This window comes from Pan troglodytes, chromosome 6 (assembly GCF_028858775.2).
Source record: "Pan troglodytes isolate AG18354 chromosome 6, NHGRI_mPanTro3-v2.0_pri, whole genome shotgun sequence".
In the NCBI taxonomy this organism is placed as follows: domain Eukaryota; kingdom Metazoa; phylum Chordata; class Mammalia; order Primates; family Hominidae; genus Pan; species Pan troglodytes.
In genome coordinates this window covers 74,686,078-74,700,078 of record NC_072404.2, presented here as the reverse complement: position 1 = coordinate 74,700,078, position 14,001 = coordinate 74,686,078, and the positions used below count along the sequence as shown (strand labels likewise).

Sequence of the window (14,001 nt, the reverse complement as noted above, 5' to 3'; positions counted from 1 at the left end):
CAAGCACTTGTTGGTCTAGCAAGCTACAGGTTTTGTACCCTCAGGGGGAAGATGCATGTGCTGGGTGAGGCTGCCTTCAGCAGAATAATGACCACCCCTCGTCCAAATGAGAAGTGACATTTCAAAGCAGCAGCTTGCAAAAAACCCTCAGCTGCTGATCACACACGTTCTTCCCTTAGAAAACACCCATCCGGCTGGAGGAAGAAGACGCAGAGCAAATAAATTCAGATGTTTTATTCTGTAAAGCACATATGCACATACTTCAAACACGGAAAATTAATCTGGAAGTGAATGCCATAACAGATCAGCTACTGACCATCATGCAGCAAGAGGTGAAATGGACCCACTGGCCCTCAGGACCCCACAGTGCCTGCAGGAAGGGTGAAAACCCAGGAAGCTGAAGCCCTACACGCTGCCGAGGAAAACGCAACAAGACATGGCAGGTGCCTCACGACAAGAAACACTTACAAATAGAATCAAAACTGATTCAAGTCATACAGTGAAAGGACAAAAGGAAAAAGGAAAGAGATCAATATGATCCGAAACAATCGTTTTAAGAGTAAGTTGCTGACCTTCTGCTGGCCCTCCAGTCCGAGATGCCTGAGGGTGAGCTGGTGCTCCTGCACAGGGCCGCCCTGAACAGCAAGCGCACTCCGTCTGTTGCACACTTCGAATCCTGAGGTCCACCAGCAAACTCTGGCTGAGCATTGAGTCTGGGAAGTGCCCAGATGGTGACAGGTCCCCTGGGCTTCCCGAGACTCGCTGGAGTCTCTTCAGGTCCTAGGCCTCTTCGTCCAGGCCCCCAGGCCTCCTCTCTCCCCTCAGCCTTCCTTTATAAACCTGATTGACTCTGCGTTTCTGTAAGATCTTTAAGAATTACTTGCTTAGGTGAATGTTGGATTTTAAAGTGTGTGTCCTGGCCTTGGGACAAGCCATCTGTCCAGGCATTTTTGGCACTTCCTTTCCTCACACCTAACAGTGTTGCCCCTCCCCTAGCTACAGATTCCAGCCACTCTCTGTCATTAAAACAAGGGTAACTAATATTAGCAACAAGCTGGATTGAACGAACCAGTGAAATTGGCTTTTTCACTGTTTTTCTCCTTTGATACCACTCTGCCAGCTATAAATCTATCCCTATAACTCTGCTTCATTGGGATTTTATTAATTCAATAGCAGCTTAATCTAAAATCTGATGGTCCTAATGATAATGACGTTTCTAGAGCCAAGCCACATGGCTCTTTCTCAATCTTGTCTCTTAAGGGTCTCAAAGTCTCTAAGGAGAAAACTAAATTAACAAGTTAGCCATGCATCGTGTAAGCAACTCGTATCATACAAAGAAACTGGATAGACAAGTACGATTACTGCACTGGAAACATACTAAAAGGAAAAAGAAAAATACTAACATATCAAGTTACTATGGTGATTATTTTAACAATCTTCAATAAAAGCACGCAACTGTTTTCTATTCAAAAATGCCTGGGATAAAATGTTCTAGGCCAACATATTTCAGAATGCAGGAACTAATCCTAATTTAAAACAGACTACAAACCTAGAGAGTTAAGGAAAGGAAGTACTCAGGGTCATGTCCAATGTTTTCATTGCCCTTCTGTTATAACACTGCCTGGGAGAACACAGAAGTTATTAGTGACAATGAGCTATTAAGGCAAAAAGTTATTTAAAAAAAACAGTAAGAATACAACAAGAAAGGACTGGAAAAGATAATGTATGGTTTTGCTTAAATGAATAAGGATTAGAAGGAAAAAGAAACAGGGACTAGACAATCAAATAAAATGGTATAAGAGGGCCGAGAGCAGTGGCTGACGCCTGGAATCCCAGGATTTTGGGACGCCAAGGTGAGAGGACCATTTGAAGCTAGGAGTTCCAGACCAGCCTGGGCAACAGAGGGAGACTCTGTCTCTACAAAAAAATTTTAAAATTAGCCAGGCGTGCTGGCACACGCCTGTAGTCCCAGCTACTCAGGAGGCTAAAGTGGGAGGATTGCTTGAGCCCAGGAATTGGAGGCTGCACTGAGCTAAGCTCCAGCCTGAGGGACAGAGCAAGACCCTGCCTCCCCCCACCAAAAAAAAAAAAAAGAAAAGAAAAAGAAAAAAAGTTATAAGAAAAATGCTTTCAGTTTTCCCTGATAAATGGCAAATCAGAATTGCATTCCTTCAAATTTTGCAGGCATCGTTTTCGTAATTTTACTGATCTACTAGTTGCCATTTCCTTCTGAAGATATGTTAGTCGCATGAAAATAAAAGCAAAACAAAAGGGAGAAAATCCACCCACTCTTTAAAAAAGAAAGAAGAAATCCTTTCCTATTAGATCGAATCATTATTCTTTCTTTCCATACTGTCATCTGCATTCCAGAAAGCAGAAGAGCAAACGGTCACTCTAACTCTAGAGTCATTTACATTTTGAAGCCCTTTTGAGTGAAGAGGCGCTTTAACTTTGATAACAGAAGGGAGGGACAAGAGTGGACGACAAGACAGTAGAACCTCCTGTGCTAGCTCCAACAAGACCAGGTTCCTGGTCATCCATGTGGAAAATGAAACTTAGATCTTTACCACGTATGTGACTTAAATATTTAACTTTTTAGTCAGGATAAAAGCACAAGTCTGTCCTAACTAGAGTAATATTAAAATGTGACTATTTTATTTTTTCTTCATAAAGGAAAACAAAAAACAAAAAAACAAAAACAAAACAAAAAAAACTTAAGGTATGTTTCCTGCAAGCAAAATGGAGAAAAAGGTATTATTGTTGTTACTATGATTATTAAGCCACAGACACATAAAATCCACAAAATGGATTGGTGGCTTTGGAAATGCAATACCGTATCAAAGGTGCAGACTGTTTCAAATGTTCTCTACATATTGGGCTGAAACAAGAACCAAACCAAACTTCAACCCCATCAGCGACGCAATGCTCCTGTGACCTTGGTGAAAACATCGTCGTGACCAGCTAGATCCAGGAATCCTTCTCTAGAGACACGTGGAAACGTCCCATCAGGTAGGTCCTCAAGTCCAAGGTGGGGTTGAAGGGCTCTGGCTGTACCCAGGGCAAAGCACGTGCATTATTGGACCAATTTCTGAATAGATTTTTATAAATATGTACAAATCAGTTACAGGCACTTGAAATGTCTTTGGCTGGAATAACCCAACATCGCAAGATAATGTATTCACAGAGCATCCAGGCCCAGGCTGGGTTCAGCAGGCAAGGATTATGGTTCTCTCAGTCTCTCTCAAAAAACAAGGAGCTGTGGAATTAGGCTTCAGCCAAAGCCACCTGGAAGACAGCAAGCCAGGGAAACCAGTCAAAAAAGGGAAGCCTAGGTAACTCAGCCCCTACCCAAAGACCAGGACGCCACACTAATTGCACATATCAACCAGACAGTGAAGTTACTAAATCCCTAAAAAGAAAATCTCACCTAGGAAGAAATTACTAGAAATCTCAAAGTCTCCTGCAAGATGCAGCCCATCTGGAACCACTGTGCGGAGACAGAATTAACTGGTTTTTGTTTTTTTGAGACACGGTCTCGCTCTGTTGTCCAGGCTGGAGTGCAGTGGTGCAATCGTAGGTTACTGCAGCTTCCAACTTCTGGGCTCAAGCAATTCTCCTTCCTCAACCTCCCCAGTAGCTGGGAATACAGGCATGCACCATTACATCTGGCTAATTTTTTAACTGTTAGTAGAGAAGGGTTCTCACTATGTTGCCCAGGCTGGTCTTGAACTCCTGGGCTCAAGTGATCCTTCTGCCTCAGCCTCCTAAAAGTCCTGGGATTACAGGTGCACCTAGCTGAGGTAACTGTCTTTAAACCTTGATAAGCATTCTGTTAGAAGACTTCTTATGCTGATGGAACTACAGAGGAGGCAGCTACCCAGAGTCAGTAGTGCTCCAGTGGAGACTTGAGAACAACTGCCAAGTCACTCCCTTTAATAGCGACAGAGGCTTGGGTATATGATTAAAAATCCAACAACATAATTTAGGTTGAGGGTAAAGACACTTCTAATGAAGACAGAAACTACCACTGGCCTTCTGTAATTGTGGGTTTCATATCCACAGATTCAACCAAAAATACACAAAAGAGGGCTGGGCATGGTAGCTCACACCTGTAATCACCTGTAATCTTTGAGAGGCCAATGTGGGTGGATCACTTGAGCCCAGGAATTCAAGACCAGCCTAGGCAATGTGGCGAAACCCTGTCTTTTCAAAAAATACAAAAATTAACCAGGTGTGGTGATGCATGCCTGTGGTCCCAGCTACTCAGGAGGTTGATGATCGCTTGAGCCTGGGAGGTCAAGGCTGCAGTGAACTATGATTGAGTCATGAGCTACGATCGCACCACTCTACTCCAGCCTGGGTGACAAAGTGAGACCCTGTCTCAAAAAAAAAAAAAATTAAAAAAAGCAAAAATACTCAAAAGAAAAAAAACCAATACATAAGAATACAACAATAAAAATAACACAAGTTTTAAAAATACACTGTAACAACTATTTACATAGTATTTACATTGTATTAGGTATTATAAGTAACCTAGAAGCTGGGCCCAGTGGCTCACGCCTGTGATCCCAGCACTTTGGGAGGCCAAGGCAGGTGGATCACTTGATAACAGCAGTTCGAGACTAGCCTGGACAACATGGTGAAACCCTGTATCTATTAAAAATACAAAAATTAGCTGATTGTGGTGGCGCATGCCTGTAATCCCAGCTACTCTCAAGGCTGAGGCAAGAGAATCACTTGAGCCCAGGAGGCAGAGGTTGCAGTGAGCCAAGATCGTGCCACAGCACTCCAGCCTTGGTGACAGAGCAAAACTCTGTCTCAAAAAAAAAAAAAAAAAAGAAAGTAATCTAGAGATTAACGTTACAGAGGATGAGCTGGGCGCAGTGGCTCACACCTGTAATTCCAGCACTTTGGGAGGCCAAGGCGGGTGGATCACTTGAGGTCAGGAGTTTGAGACCAGCCTGGCCAACATGGTGAGACCCGGTCTCTACTAAAAATGCAAAAACTTAGTGGGGCGCGGTGGCTTGCGACTGTAATCCCAGCTCCTCAGGAGGCTGAGGTGGGAGAACTGCTTGAACCCGGGAGGCGGAGGCTGCAGTGAGCCAAGATAGTGCCACTGCACTCCAGCCTGGGAGACAGAGCGAGACTCCATCTCAAAAAAAAAAAAGTTACAGAGGATGTGCAGAGGTCATATGCAAATACTGTACCATTTTACAGAAGGGATTTGGACATTCATGAATTTCGATATCCACCAGGGTCCTGGAACCAATCCTCCTCGGATACCAAGGGATGACTGTCATTTCTTTAGACGAAAGGTGCCACCCACAATAAATAGAATAAGGATAACTGGGACTTTCTGTATACAGAGACCTCTAGTAAAATGCTGGCCCAGACCCCATCCACCGCTCACCTTCTCGGGACAAAATTCAGGATTGCTCTGACGCAATTTGCTAGGTCTGCCCTTGATAACAGCATAGCAAAACATTGTTATCACCATCACAAAGAGGAAGTAACTGGTGTGCATGAGATGCAAATTTATTAATGAACGGTCATCCTAAATAAAGAAGAGAAAAAAAATCAGAAACATCTGCTCTGAGTGACTGAAAGGTTTTAATGCTGGGTTTTGAGAGACAGGATTGACAGCCTCCAGACTTGCCACAACTTTTCTTCTTAAGCTGCAAGAGGAGGTTTCTCCTTTTGCCTCCTAAATGACCAAAGCTGGGTCTCATTAAGTGAAGACATGGTGCTCCCGAGTCTCTGTTGGAGAGCACCACTCCTTCCTAGCGCTGTCCTCTGCCCTGCCTTCTGCACCCCCACACTGCCTGAACCCTGCCCCTCCAGCAGACTTCCTCCCCTGCAAATGCTGCAGACACTCCATCTTTAAGCCCCACTCCTTTCTGGACACATCCTCGTCATAAGACTGCCCTCAGGTTGCATGGCTGACAGCCGAAGCTGCATTCCTAACTCCTGGCTATGCCCCCACCAGGAAGGCCTCGGCACCTCACCCCTCCCCAGGCGTCACCCCCTTCCTCCTGCTTTTCTCTATTTCCCTAAGTCCTTGGATGAAAATGCTGAGCTCATCCTTGATTCACTACCCTTTGACCTCCCACATGCAGTTAATTCCCAGACCCTGCAAGTTACTAAAGGGACCGCAGACATGGTTCCATTCCTTTACCCTCTAGTATCTCCAGGCCTCAGGACAGCTCTGGGCTCCCCCAGGTCATTTATAACATAGCGGGGCAGCTCAGTCTTCTCAACACACTGCTTTACTAACACCCACGCCCCAAACACAGGCAGGGACTGCCCTTGGCCAGGCACGAAGGGCCTCAGCCCACCATCCAACCTGACCTCCATAGCTGGCTCCTGCAGGACCCTGGCCTACAAATGAGCCCCAGAAAAGGGCAAAGGTTGGGCATAGTGGCTCATGCCTATAATCCCAGCACTTTGGGAGGCTGAGGTGGGAGGATCACCTGAAGTCAGCAGTTCAACACCAACCTGGCCAACATGGCGAAACCTCATCTCTACCAAAAATACAAAAATTAGCTGGGCGTGTTGGCAGGTGCCTGTAATCCCAGCTACTTAGAATCACTTCAACCCAGGAGGCAGAGGTTGCAACGAACCGAGATTGTGCCACTGCACTCCAGCCTGGGCGACAGAGGAAGACTCAATCTCAAAAAAAAAAAAAAAAAAAAATCAAAATAAAGAAAAAAAGAAAAGGGCAAAGGGCCAGGCCAAAAGAAGAGAGATCCAGCTAACACACACTGCCAGAAAGGAACATATTTATAAAATATCAAAGCAGTGTTAAAAAGTGGGCTTGGGCCAGGTGCAGCGGCTCATACCTGTCATCCCTGCAACTTTGGAGGCCAAGGCAGGAGGATCGCTTGAGACCAGGGGTTCAAGACCAGCCTGGGCAACACAGCAAGACCCCCGTCTCTACAAAAAGTTTAAAAATTATCCCGGCATGGTGACATGCACCTGTAGTCCCAGCCACTTGGGAAGCTTGAGCCCAGGAGTCTGAAGCTGCAGTGAGCTATGATTGCGCCACTAGACCCCAATCTGGGCGACAGAGCAAGATCCTGTCTCTAAAAAAGTAAGTGGGCTCAAGTCTAAGTAGGAAGCTGAGCTAGCAGCACACAGCTACTAGATGAGATAGGTAAGTATTTTCTTCCCCTTGCCCTCTTGGTTAAGTTAAATCCTATTCAGGCCTCACTCTCTAGCCGAAGATTCATCTCCTCCTACTACTCCCTTCTATCTTTCAGAACTCTAAGCAGCACTATTTCTTGTTCACACAGACACTAACTAGATAGTCTTCTATGAATGTCTGTGAACATCCCTCTAAGATAATATTAATAGAAGGATCCCTTGTAACCCCCCCAGGGATTAGGCAGTTGCTCAAGAAATAACTGCTGCTGAACAACAGAGAAAATGAAGAGAAAAACCAGATTTTTCTTAACCAATGGGTAACATGTTTTTCCAAGCATCCACCACTCCGCCTAGTGTCCTAACTCACCTGGAAATCTAAAGTGGCAGAGGATACGCTTACCCAGGGAAGTCAGCAGGGCCTACACCAACGGTTGCAGCACATGCGCACACATGTGCATATGCATGCACGCACGCACACACACACACAATTTTTCTCACTTACATCTGGAACAATCACTGTAAGCTTGGGATTTAAAGCATGATAGACTTTTCCAATGGCCCCCTTATAACACCAGAAAGGATTGTAATCTTGGGCGTATTTTGTGTTGGCATCTCTGGCAGTTGTGAAGATCTTGTACCAGAGCGTGGCGTTGCTGTACGTGTCAGGAACACAGTGCGGTGGCTGTCTGCAGGAGAAGAGGAGGAGGAAAGACACGTGCTCAGTGGCCTGAGTCATTCACTTGTGTCACCCCCACAGCAGCTGGTAAAACACTGAACACGGCAACACACATGGAAAGGAAAAATGTAACTTACACGTTCATGCTTCTTTGAGATAAATACCATTATATTTTAGTTTGAGGGTCTTTTTTAAAAAATAAAAATATAACAGAAAAATAAATAGGTGCCTGACATTTAGGAGTTTGGGTGTCGGATTTTTGCCTTCAGAATTCAGCCTACAGTCCTCTCACTTGTGATGCAAAGCACATAAGCTCCTTTTAAGCCTATCTTCTCAAATTAGCTAAACTCTTAGTATATTAGTCCTTTCTCATGCTGCTGATAAAGACATACCCGGGACTGGGTTATTTATAAAGGAAACAGGCTTAATTGACTCACAGTTCAGCATGGTCGGGGAAGCCTCAGGAAACTTACAAGCATGGCGGAAGTGGAAGCAAACACATCCTTCTTCACATGGCGGCAGCAAAGAGAAGTGCCAAATAAAAGGTGGAAAACCCCTTATAAAACCATCATATCTCATGGGAACTCTCTTACTATGAGAACAGCAGCATGGGGGTAACAATCTCCAGGATTCAATTACCTCTCACTGGGTCCCTCCCATTGACACATGAGGATTATGGGAACTACAATTCAAAACGAGATTTGGGTGGGGAGACAGCCAAACTATATCATCTTTTTTTTTTTTTTTTTTGAGACAGAGTCTTGCTCTGTTGCCCAGGCTGGTGTGACCTCGGCTCACTGAAACCTCCACCTCCCAAGTTGAACTGATTCTCCTGCCTCAGCCTCTCAAGTAGCTGGGATTACAGGCATGAGCCATTGCGCCTGGCCCAAAGCATATCACTTAGTTACAACTGGAAGCTTTACCTACAAAATTCTATATCAGTCACTGCAAAACAAAGTAATGTTTAACTTAATCTGATCTTGTCCTACAAACCTCCAAATGTCTAAAATAGACAAATCCTGAGATAATTCTTATTTAAAAAGGATTCACCATAGAATTATTTTAAATAGGCTATATCTTATGTATTTCACCTATTTATTTATAGATAATTATCTCCTTTATAGAGACAGGAGAGACCAAAAAAAACCAACAACAACAACAACAAAAACCTAAAATGCAAAGCAGTAACACTGAATGCTGCTCAAAAACACTGAAGGAAAAGCTTCAAAAACCTTAATTGTTTAATGGAAAATAAAGTTCAATTTATATTTGATTTTAAAACTAATTTTCAAATTCGTAGGTAAAATTAAAGTAACTGTTTAATGGGAAATGATTTAAAATGTTAGATTTTAAAATTAGTTAATTGTTTAACAGAAAATAAGTTTTGATTTATACTTGATTTAAAACTAAAATCAAGATAAACTAAAATCAACGATTTTAAAATATCTTTCTGGATAATGGAGATGAACAAAACCTTTATCTTTGTTTTATTTGATTTATTTATTTTTTTGAGACGGAGTCTTGCTGTTGCCCAGGCTGAAGTGCAGTGGCGCGATCTCAGCTCACTGCAACCTCTGCCTCCCTGCTTTAGCCTCTGAGTAGCTGGGATTACAGACATGTGCCATCATGCCCGGCTAATTTTTATATTTTTAGTAGAGATGGGGTTTCACTATGTTGGCCAGGCTGGTCTTGAAGTCCTGACCTCAGGTGATCTGCCCACCTTGGCCTCCCAAAGTGCTGGGATTATAGGCATGAGACACCGCACCTGGCTGAAAACCTTTATCTTTAGAGAGCCTCTTTTCTTTTTGCTTTTTCTTTTTTTTTAAAATACAGACAGGGTCTCCCTATATGTTGTCCAGGCTGGTCTTGAACTCCGGGGCTCAAGTGATCCTCCCACCTCAGCCTTCCACAGTGCTGGGATCGCAGGCCTGAGCCACACAGCACCCGGCCACAGTGAGCCTCTTTTCTGTGACTTGCTGCTTCTACTCCTGCAGGAAAGACAGCCTATGAATGTCCAACAATAGCCAGGTGCTTTTACTGCCTCGAGGGGGCACTAACTTTCTGATTTTATATGCAGAAGTTCTATCTTTAGAATTCCAAATTAAATAATCCTTTAGACAAATTAAATAATCCTTTAGATAGGTCCGAGTAGAGATAATTCTATAAAGAAATGTGAAGTGAGCCATCCTGAGAATTTACAGCTGAAGCAGCCCAGCCGTACTCACGGCAAGTGGAGCTTGTAACGCACGTTCACCAGGTGCTGGGTACACTTACACAGTGACGGGGAACACCCCAGGGCTGGCCGTGAGGGTCATGCAGGCTGTGAATACCACCTGCTCACAGTGACCGTGGAGGGCGCAGTCGTCTGAGCTCCACGCTGTAGGCAGGGTGAAGGTGATGTTTATCTCCTCGTGGGCTTCCCTGCCTATGAAAGAGAAATCATTTTTTTATAAAGTCAAGAACCACGTTATTTGTTATTCTCTGGGATACAAATAAATCCTGAAATCAAACCCACAGAGGAATCATCTATCAGCCCAGGCACCTGCCTTTGTGGGATCTGAGGAAGAAGAGCAGTCCTGACCCTGACCATGAGTCCTACTCAACTCAGAGCCACGAAGCAGCGAAGGAAGTGGCCACTTTCCAGTACATGGCCTGGAGATGCCAAACCAGACCTCGGGCAGATCAGAGATGAAAAGCTCGGGCTGGGTGAATTATCCCCAGCATTTCTGCACAGCTGTCTAGCCATTTTCAAACATCTTTTATATGTATTATTTCACTTAAAATTTACTACTCTCCCATGAACATGACCGAAGAAGTGCAGCTGTTCCCCTTTTACATATGAACAAACAGAGGTCAGAGGGTTTCAGAGTTAAGAAAGGCAAGTGATGAAGCTTAAACTAAAACCAACGTATTGCCAGGCACAGTGGTTCACATCTGTAGTCCCAGCACTTTGACTTTAGAAGGCTGAGGCAGGAGGATTGCTTGAGGCCGGGAATTCACGACCAGCCTGAACACGACAGCAAGATTCTGTCTCTATAAAAAAGTTTTAAAAATCAGCCAGGTGTACTGGTGCACACCTGTGGTCCCAGGTACTAGGGAGGATCACTTGAGCCCAGGAGTTTGAGGCTGCAGTGAGCTATGATCACACCACTGCACTCTAGCCTGGCGACAGATCAAGACCCTGTCTCAAAATTAAAATAAAAATTTAAATAAAAATTAAATTAAAATAAAAAATTAAAATATTAAAATAAAATTAAAATTAAAAAATAGCCAAGCGTGGTGGCTCATGCCTGTAATCCCAGCACTTTGGGAGGCTGAGGCGGGCGGATCATTTGAAGTCAGAAGTTCAAGACCAGCCTGGCCAACATGGTAAAATCCTGTCTCCACTAAAAATACAAAATTAGCTGGGCATGGTGTCACGAACCTATAATCCCAGCTACGTGGGAGTCTGAGGCAGAACAGTCGCTTGAACCCGGGAGACAGAGGTTGCAGTGAGCCAAGATTGTGCCACTGCACTCCAACCTGGGCGACAGAGTGAGACTCCATCTCAAAATAACAACAACAAAAAATCCCGAAGGTGTCCTTATGCTATGCCATAAGCAACAGGTCCACTTGCTACATGGAAAACCCAGAAGTCACCCATACCTTGATTATTATGGGAATATTCTCACCTCTAACAGCCAATAGGAGGCTGGTGGGCACTTAAATTCCTTCAAGGACTTTTTATTTGTTTCTTGTTGTTGTTTTTTTTTTTTTTTTGAGACAGGGTCTCACTCTATTGCCCAGGCTGGAGTACAGTGGTACAATCTTAGCTCACTGTAGCCTCGACCTCCCAGGTTCAAGCAATCCTCCCACCTCAGCCTCACAAGTAGCTGGGACTACAGGTGCACGCCACAACACCTGGTTAATTTTTTTAATTTTTTCATAAAGACAGGTGTTTGCTATGTGCCCAGGCTGGGCTTCAACACCTGAGCTCAAGCAATCTTCCTGCCTCAGCCTCTCAATGTGCTGGGATTACAGGCACGAGCCACTGCATCTAGCCTAAGCAATTTTTAAAAAGCCTTTTGGTAACCAAAGAACAAAAGGTTATTCTTCCAAAGCCCAGGTGTCCCGCATGAAGCCTTTCCTGATTATTCCAGCTTCCACTGCCTTCTAGCCCTTCTCCTGCAACACTTACAGTCTGTCATGGGTTTAGTACTGGTCAAAGGGCAGTGCTCCACATTTTATAAGTATGTATTTTTTCATATCCCTTATCAAGCACTTACGTAGCATTTCCTTTGTGGCAGGAACTATTATAAGTGCTTGATAAACATTAACTCACGTTTATCTTTGTCTCTTCCATAACCCCAAAATTCCAAAAGGAAGAGACCAAATGTTAGGCCTTTTTTTTTTTTTTTGAGATGAAGTCTCACTCTGTTGCCTAGACTGGAGTGCAGTGGCATGATCTTGGCTCACTGCAGCCTCCGCCTCCAGGGTTCAAGTGATTCTCCCACCTCAGCCTCCGGAGTGGCTGGGATCACGGGCGCCTGCCACCACGCCTGGCTAATTTTTTTGCATTTTTAGTAGAGATGGGGTTTCACCATGTTGGCCAGACTGGTCTTGAACTCCTGACCTCAAGTGATCCACCCACCTCAGCCTCCCAAAGTGCTGGGATTACAGGCGTGAGCTACTGCGCACGGGCCCATCTTAGGCATTGTCTTTTCTTTTCTTTTTTTGAGATGGAGTCTCGCTCTGTCGCCCAGGCTGGAGTGCAGTGGTGCAATCTCGGCTCACCGCAACCTCCATGTCTTGGGTTCAAACAATTCTCCTGCCTCAGCCTCCTGAGTAGCTAGGACTACAAGTGCGCACCACCACGCCTGCATGCCCAGCTGACTTTTTTTTTTTTTTTGGAGACAGAGTCTCCCTCTGTCGCCCAGGCTGGAGCACAGTGGCATGATTCTCAGCTCACTGCAACCTCTGCCTCCTGGGTTCAAGCTATTCTCCTGCCTCAGCCACCCGAGTAGCTGGGACTACAGGTGCCTGCCACCACGCCCGGCTAATTTTTGTATTTTTAGTAGAGACGGGGTTTTGCCATATTGGCCAGGCTGGTCTCAAACTCTTGACCTTGTGATCTGCCCACCTTGGCCTCCCAAAGTGCTCGGATTACAGGCGTGAGCCACCGCGCCCAGCCAATTTTTTGTATTTTAGTAGTGATGGGGTTTCACCATGTTGCCCACGCTGGTCTCAAACTCCTGAGCTCAGGCAATCCACCCACCTCGGCCTCCCAAAGTGCTGGGATTACATGCATGAGCTACTGCACCCAGCCATCTTAGTCATTTTCTAGTTCTTCCCAGCAGCTTAGCACAGTGCCAGACTAACAATGGCCATTAAAAAATATGTAAACTAATAGCAATAGAAGATGTGTAATAAGTAATGAAAACTCCAACAGGACAAGCCTGAAGAAAAATTACGTTTGTAAATATTAGACAGGCCTTAACAGTTTTCTCACAGTTTCTCATTCCTACAGGCTTTTGAGAAACTACTTCTAGCCAGGTACTTTACCATGTAACGATGGAACAGAAATGGTTCATGTAGTTCAAACTCAACAAAAAAAAGACACGCGCAAGACTACAATCTAGTACAATATAGTCAGTAAAAACATACACGGTGCATCCTCTTTTTGTAACAGTGGTTGCCTGAGGAGCCTGAGTGGAGAGTGGCTACTGCATACCTGAAAGTCCAATCTGATGCCCTAAGATGGTTGAGTACAGATGGGTGACGTTGCGGGAATACCCTCCGAAGGGTTTCAGTGGGTCCAGGGTTAGGGTGATTGAGACTGAGATATTCACCGGGCCCGAGTCCTCCAGGGCCTGGGGGGACTGGGTGGAAGCTCGGGCCTGCCCGCTGGTCATTGTACTTTCCGGAGTTGTGGTGTCGTTTGTGAGATGCTTGAGCGTTTCATTCTCTGATACACACAAGTCCAAATCATTGAACCGTAGCAGAAAAGTATTCCAATCCTTTGGGAAAGTGAAAGAAAGAGAAATGGGTGTTAAGCAGCGCCTGTCTCCCACTGCGGGAATACAGGTAAGACCCCAGTGTGGCACCACAGCACATCAGCAAACTACAATTCAGAGCTGATCATTTAAGATCATGACAACTCGGCCACCACAGGCAGCATGATGTGGCTTTCCTAATCACTTTTA

General features: G+C 44.8%; 1 protein-coding gene across 3 annotated transcripts in view; it reads right to left on the bottom strand.

The window, feature by feature from the left end:
• Positions 1-219: 219 nt before the first annotated feature.
• Positions 220-14,001, bottom strand: part of TMEM248 (transmembrane protein 248) — a 37,456-nt gene continuing 23,674 nt past the window's right edge. For all 3 annotated transcript variants that reach the window (XM_054655645.2, XM_001140369.8, XM_009453206.5), the window contains 5 exons: positions 13,530-13,815; positions 10,094-10,244; positions 7,646-7,829; positions 5,411-5,554; positions 220-3,285 (listed from right to left, as the gene is read on the bottom strand). In XM_054655645.2, the coding sequence (XP_054511620.1) occupies positions 3,265-3,285; positions 5,411-5,554; positions 7,646-7,829; positions 10,094-10,244; positions 13,530-13,815 (786 nt within the window). In that variant the 3' untranslated portion in view covers positions 220-3,264. The remainder of the gene's footprint in view (positions 3,286-5,410; positions 5,555-7,645; positions 7,830-10,093; positions 10,245-13,529; positions 13,816-14,001) is intronic.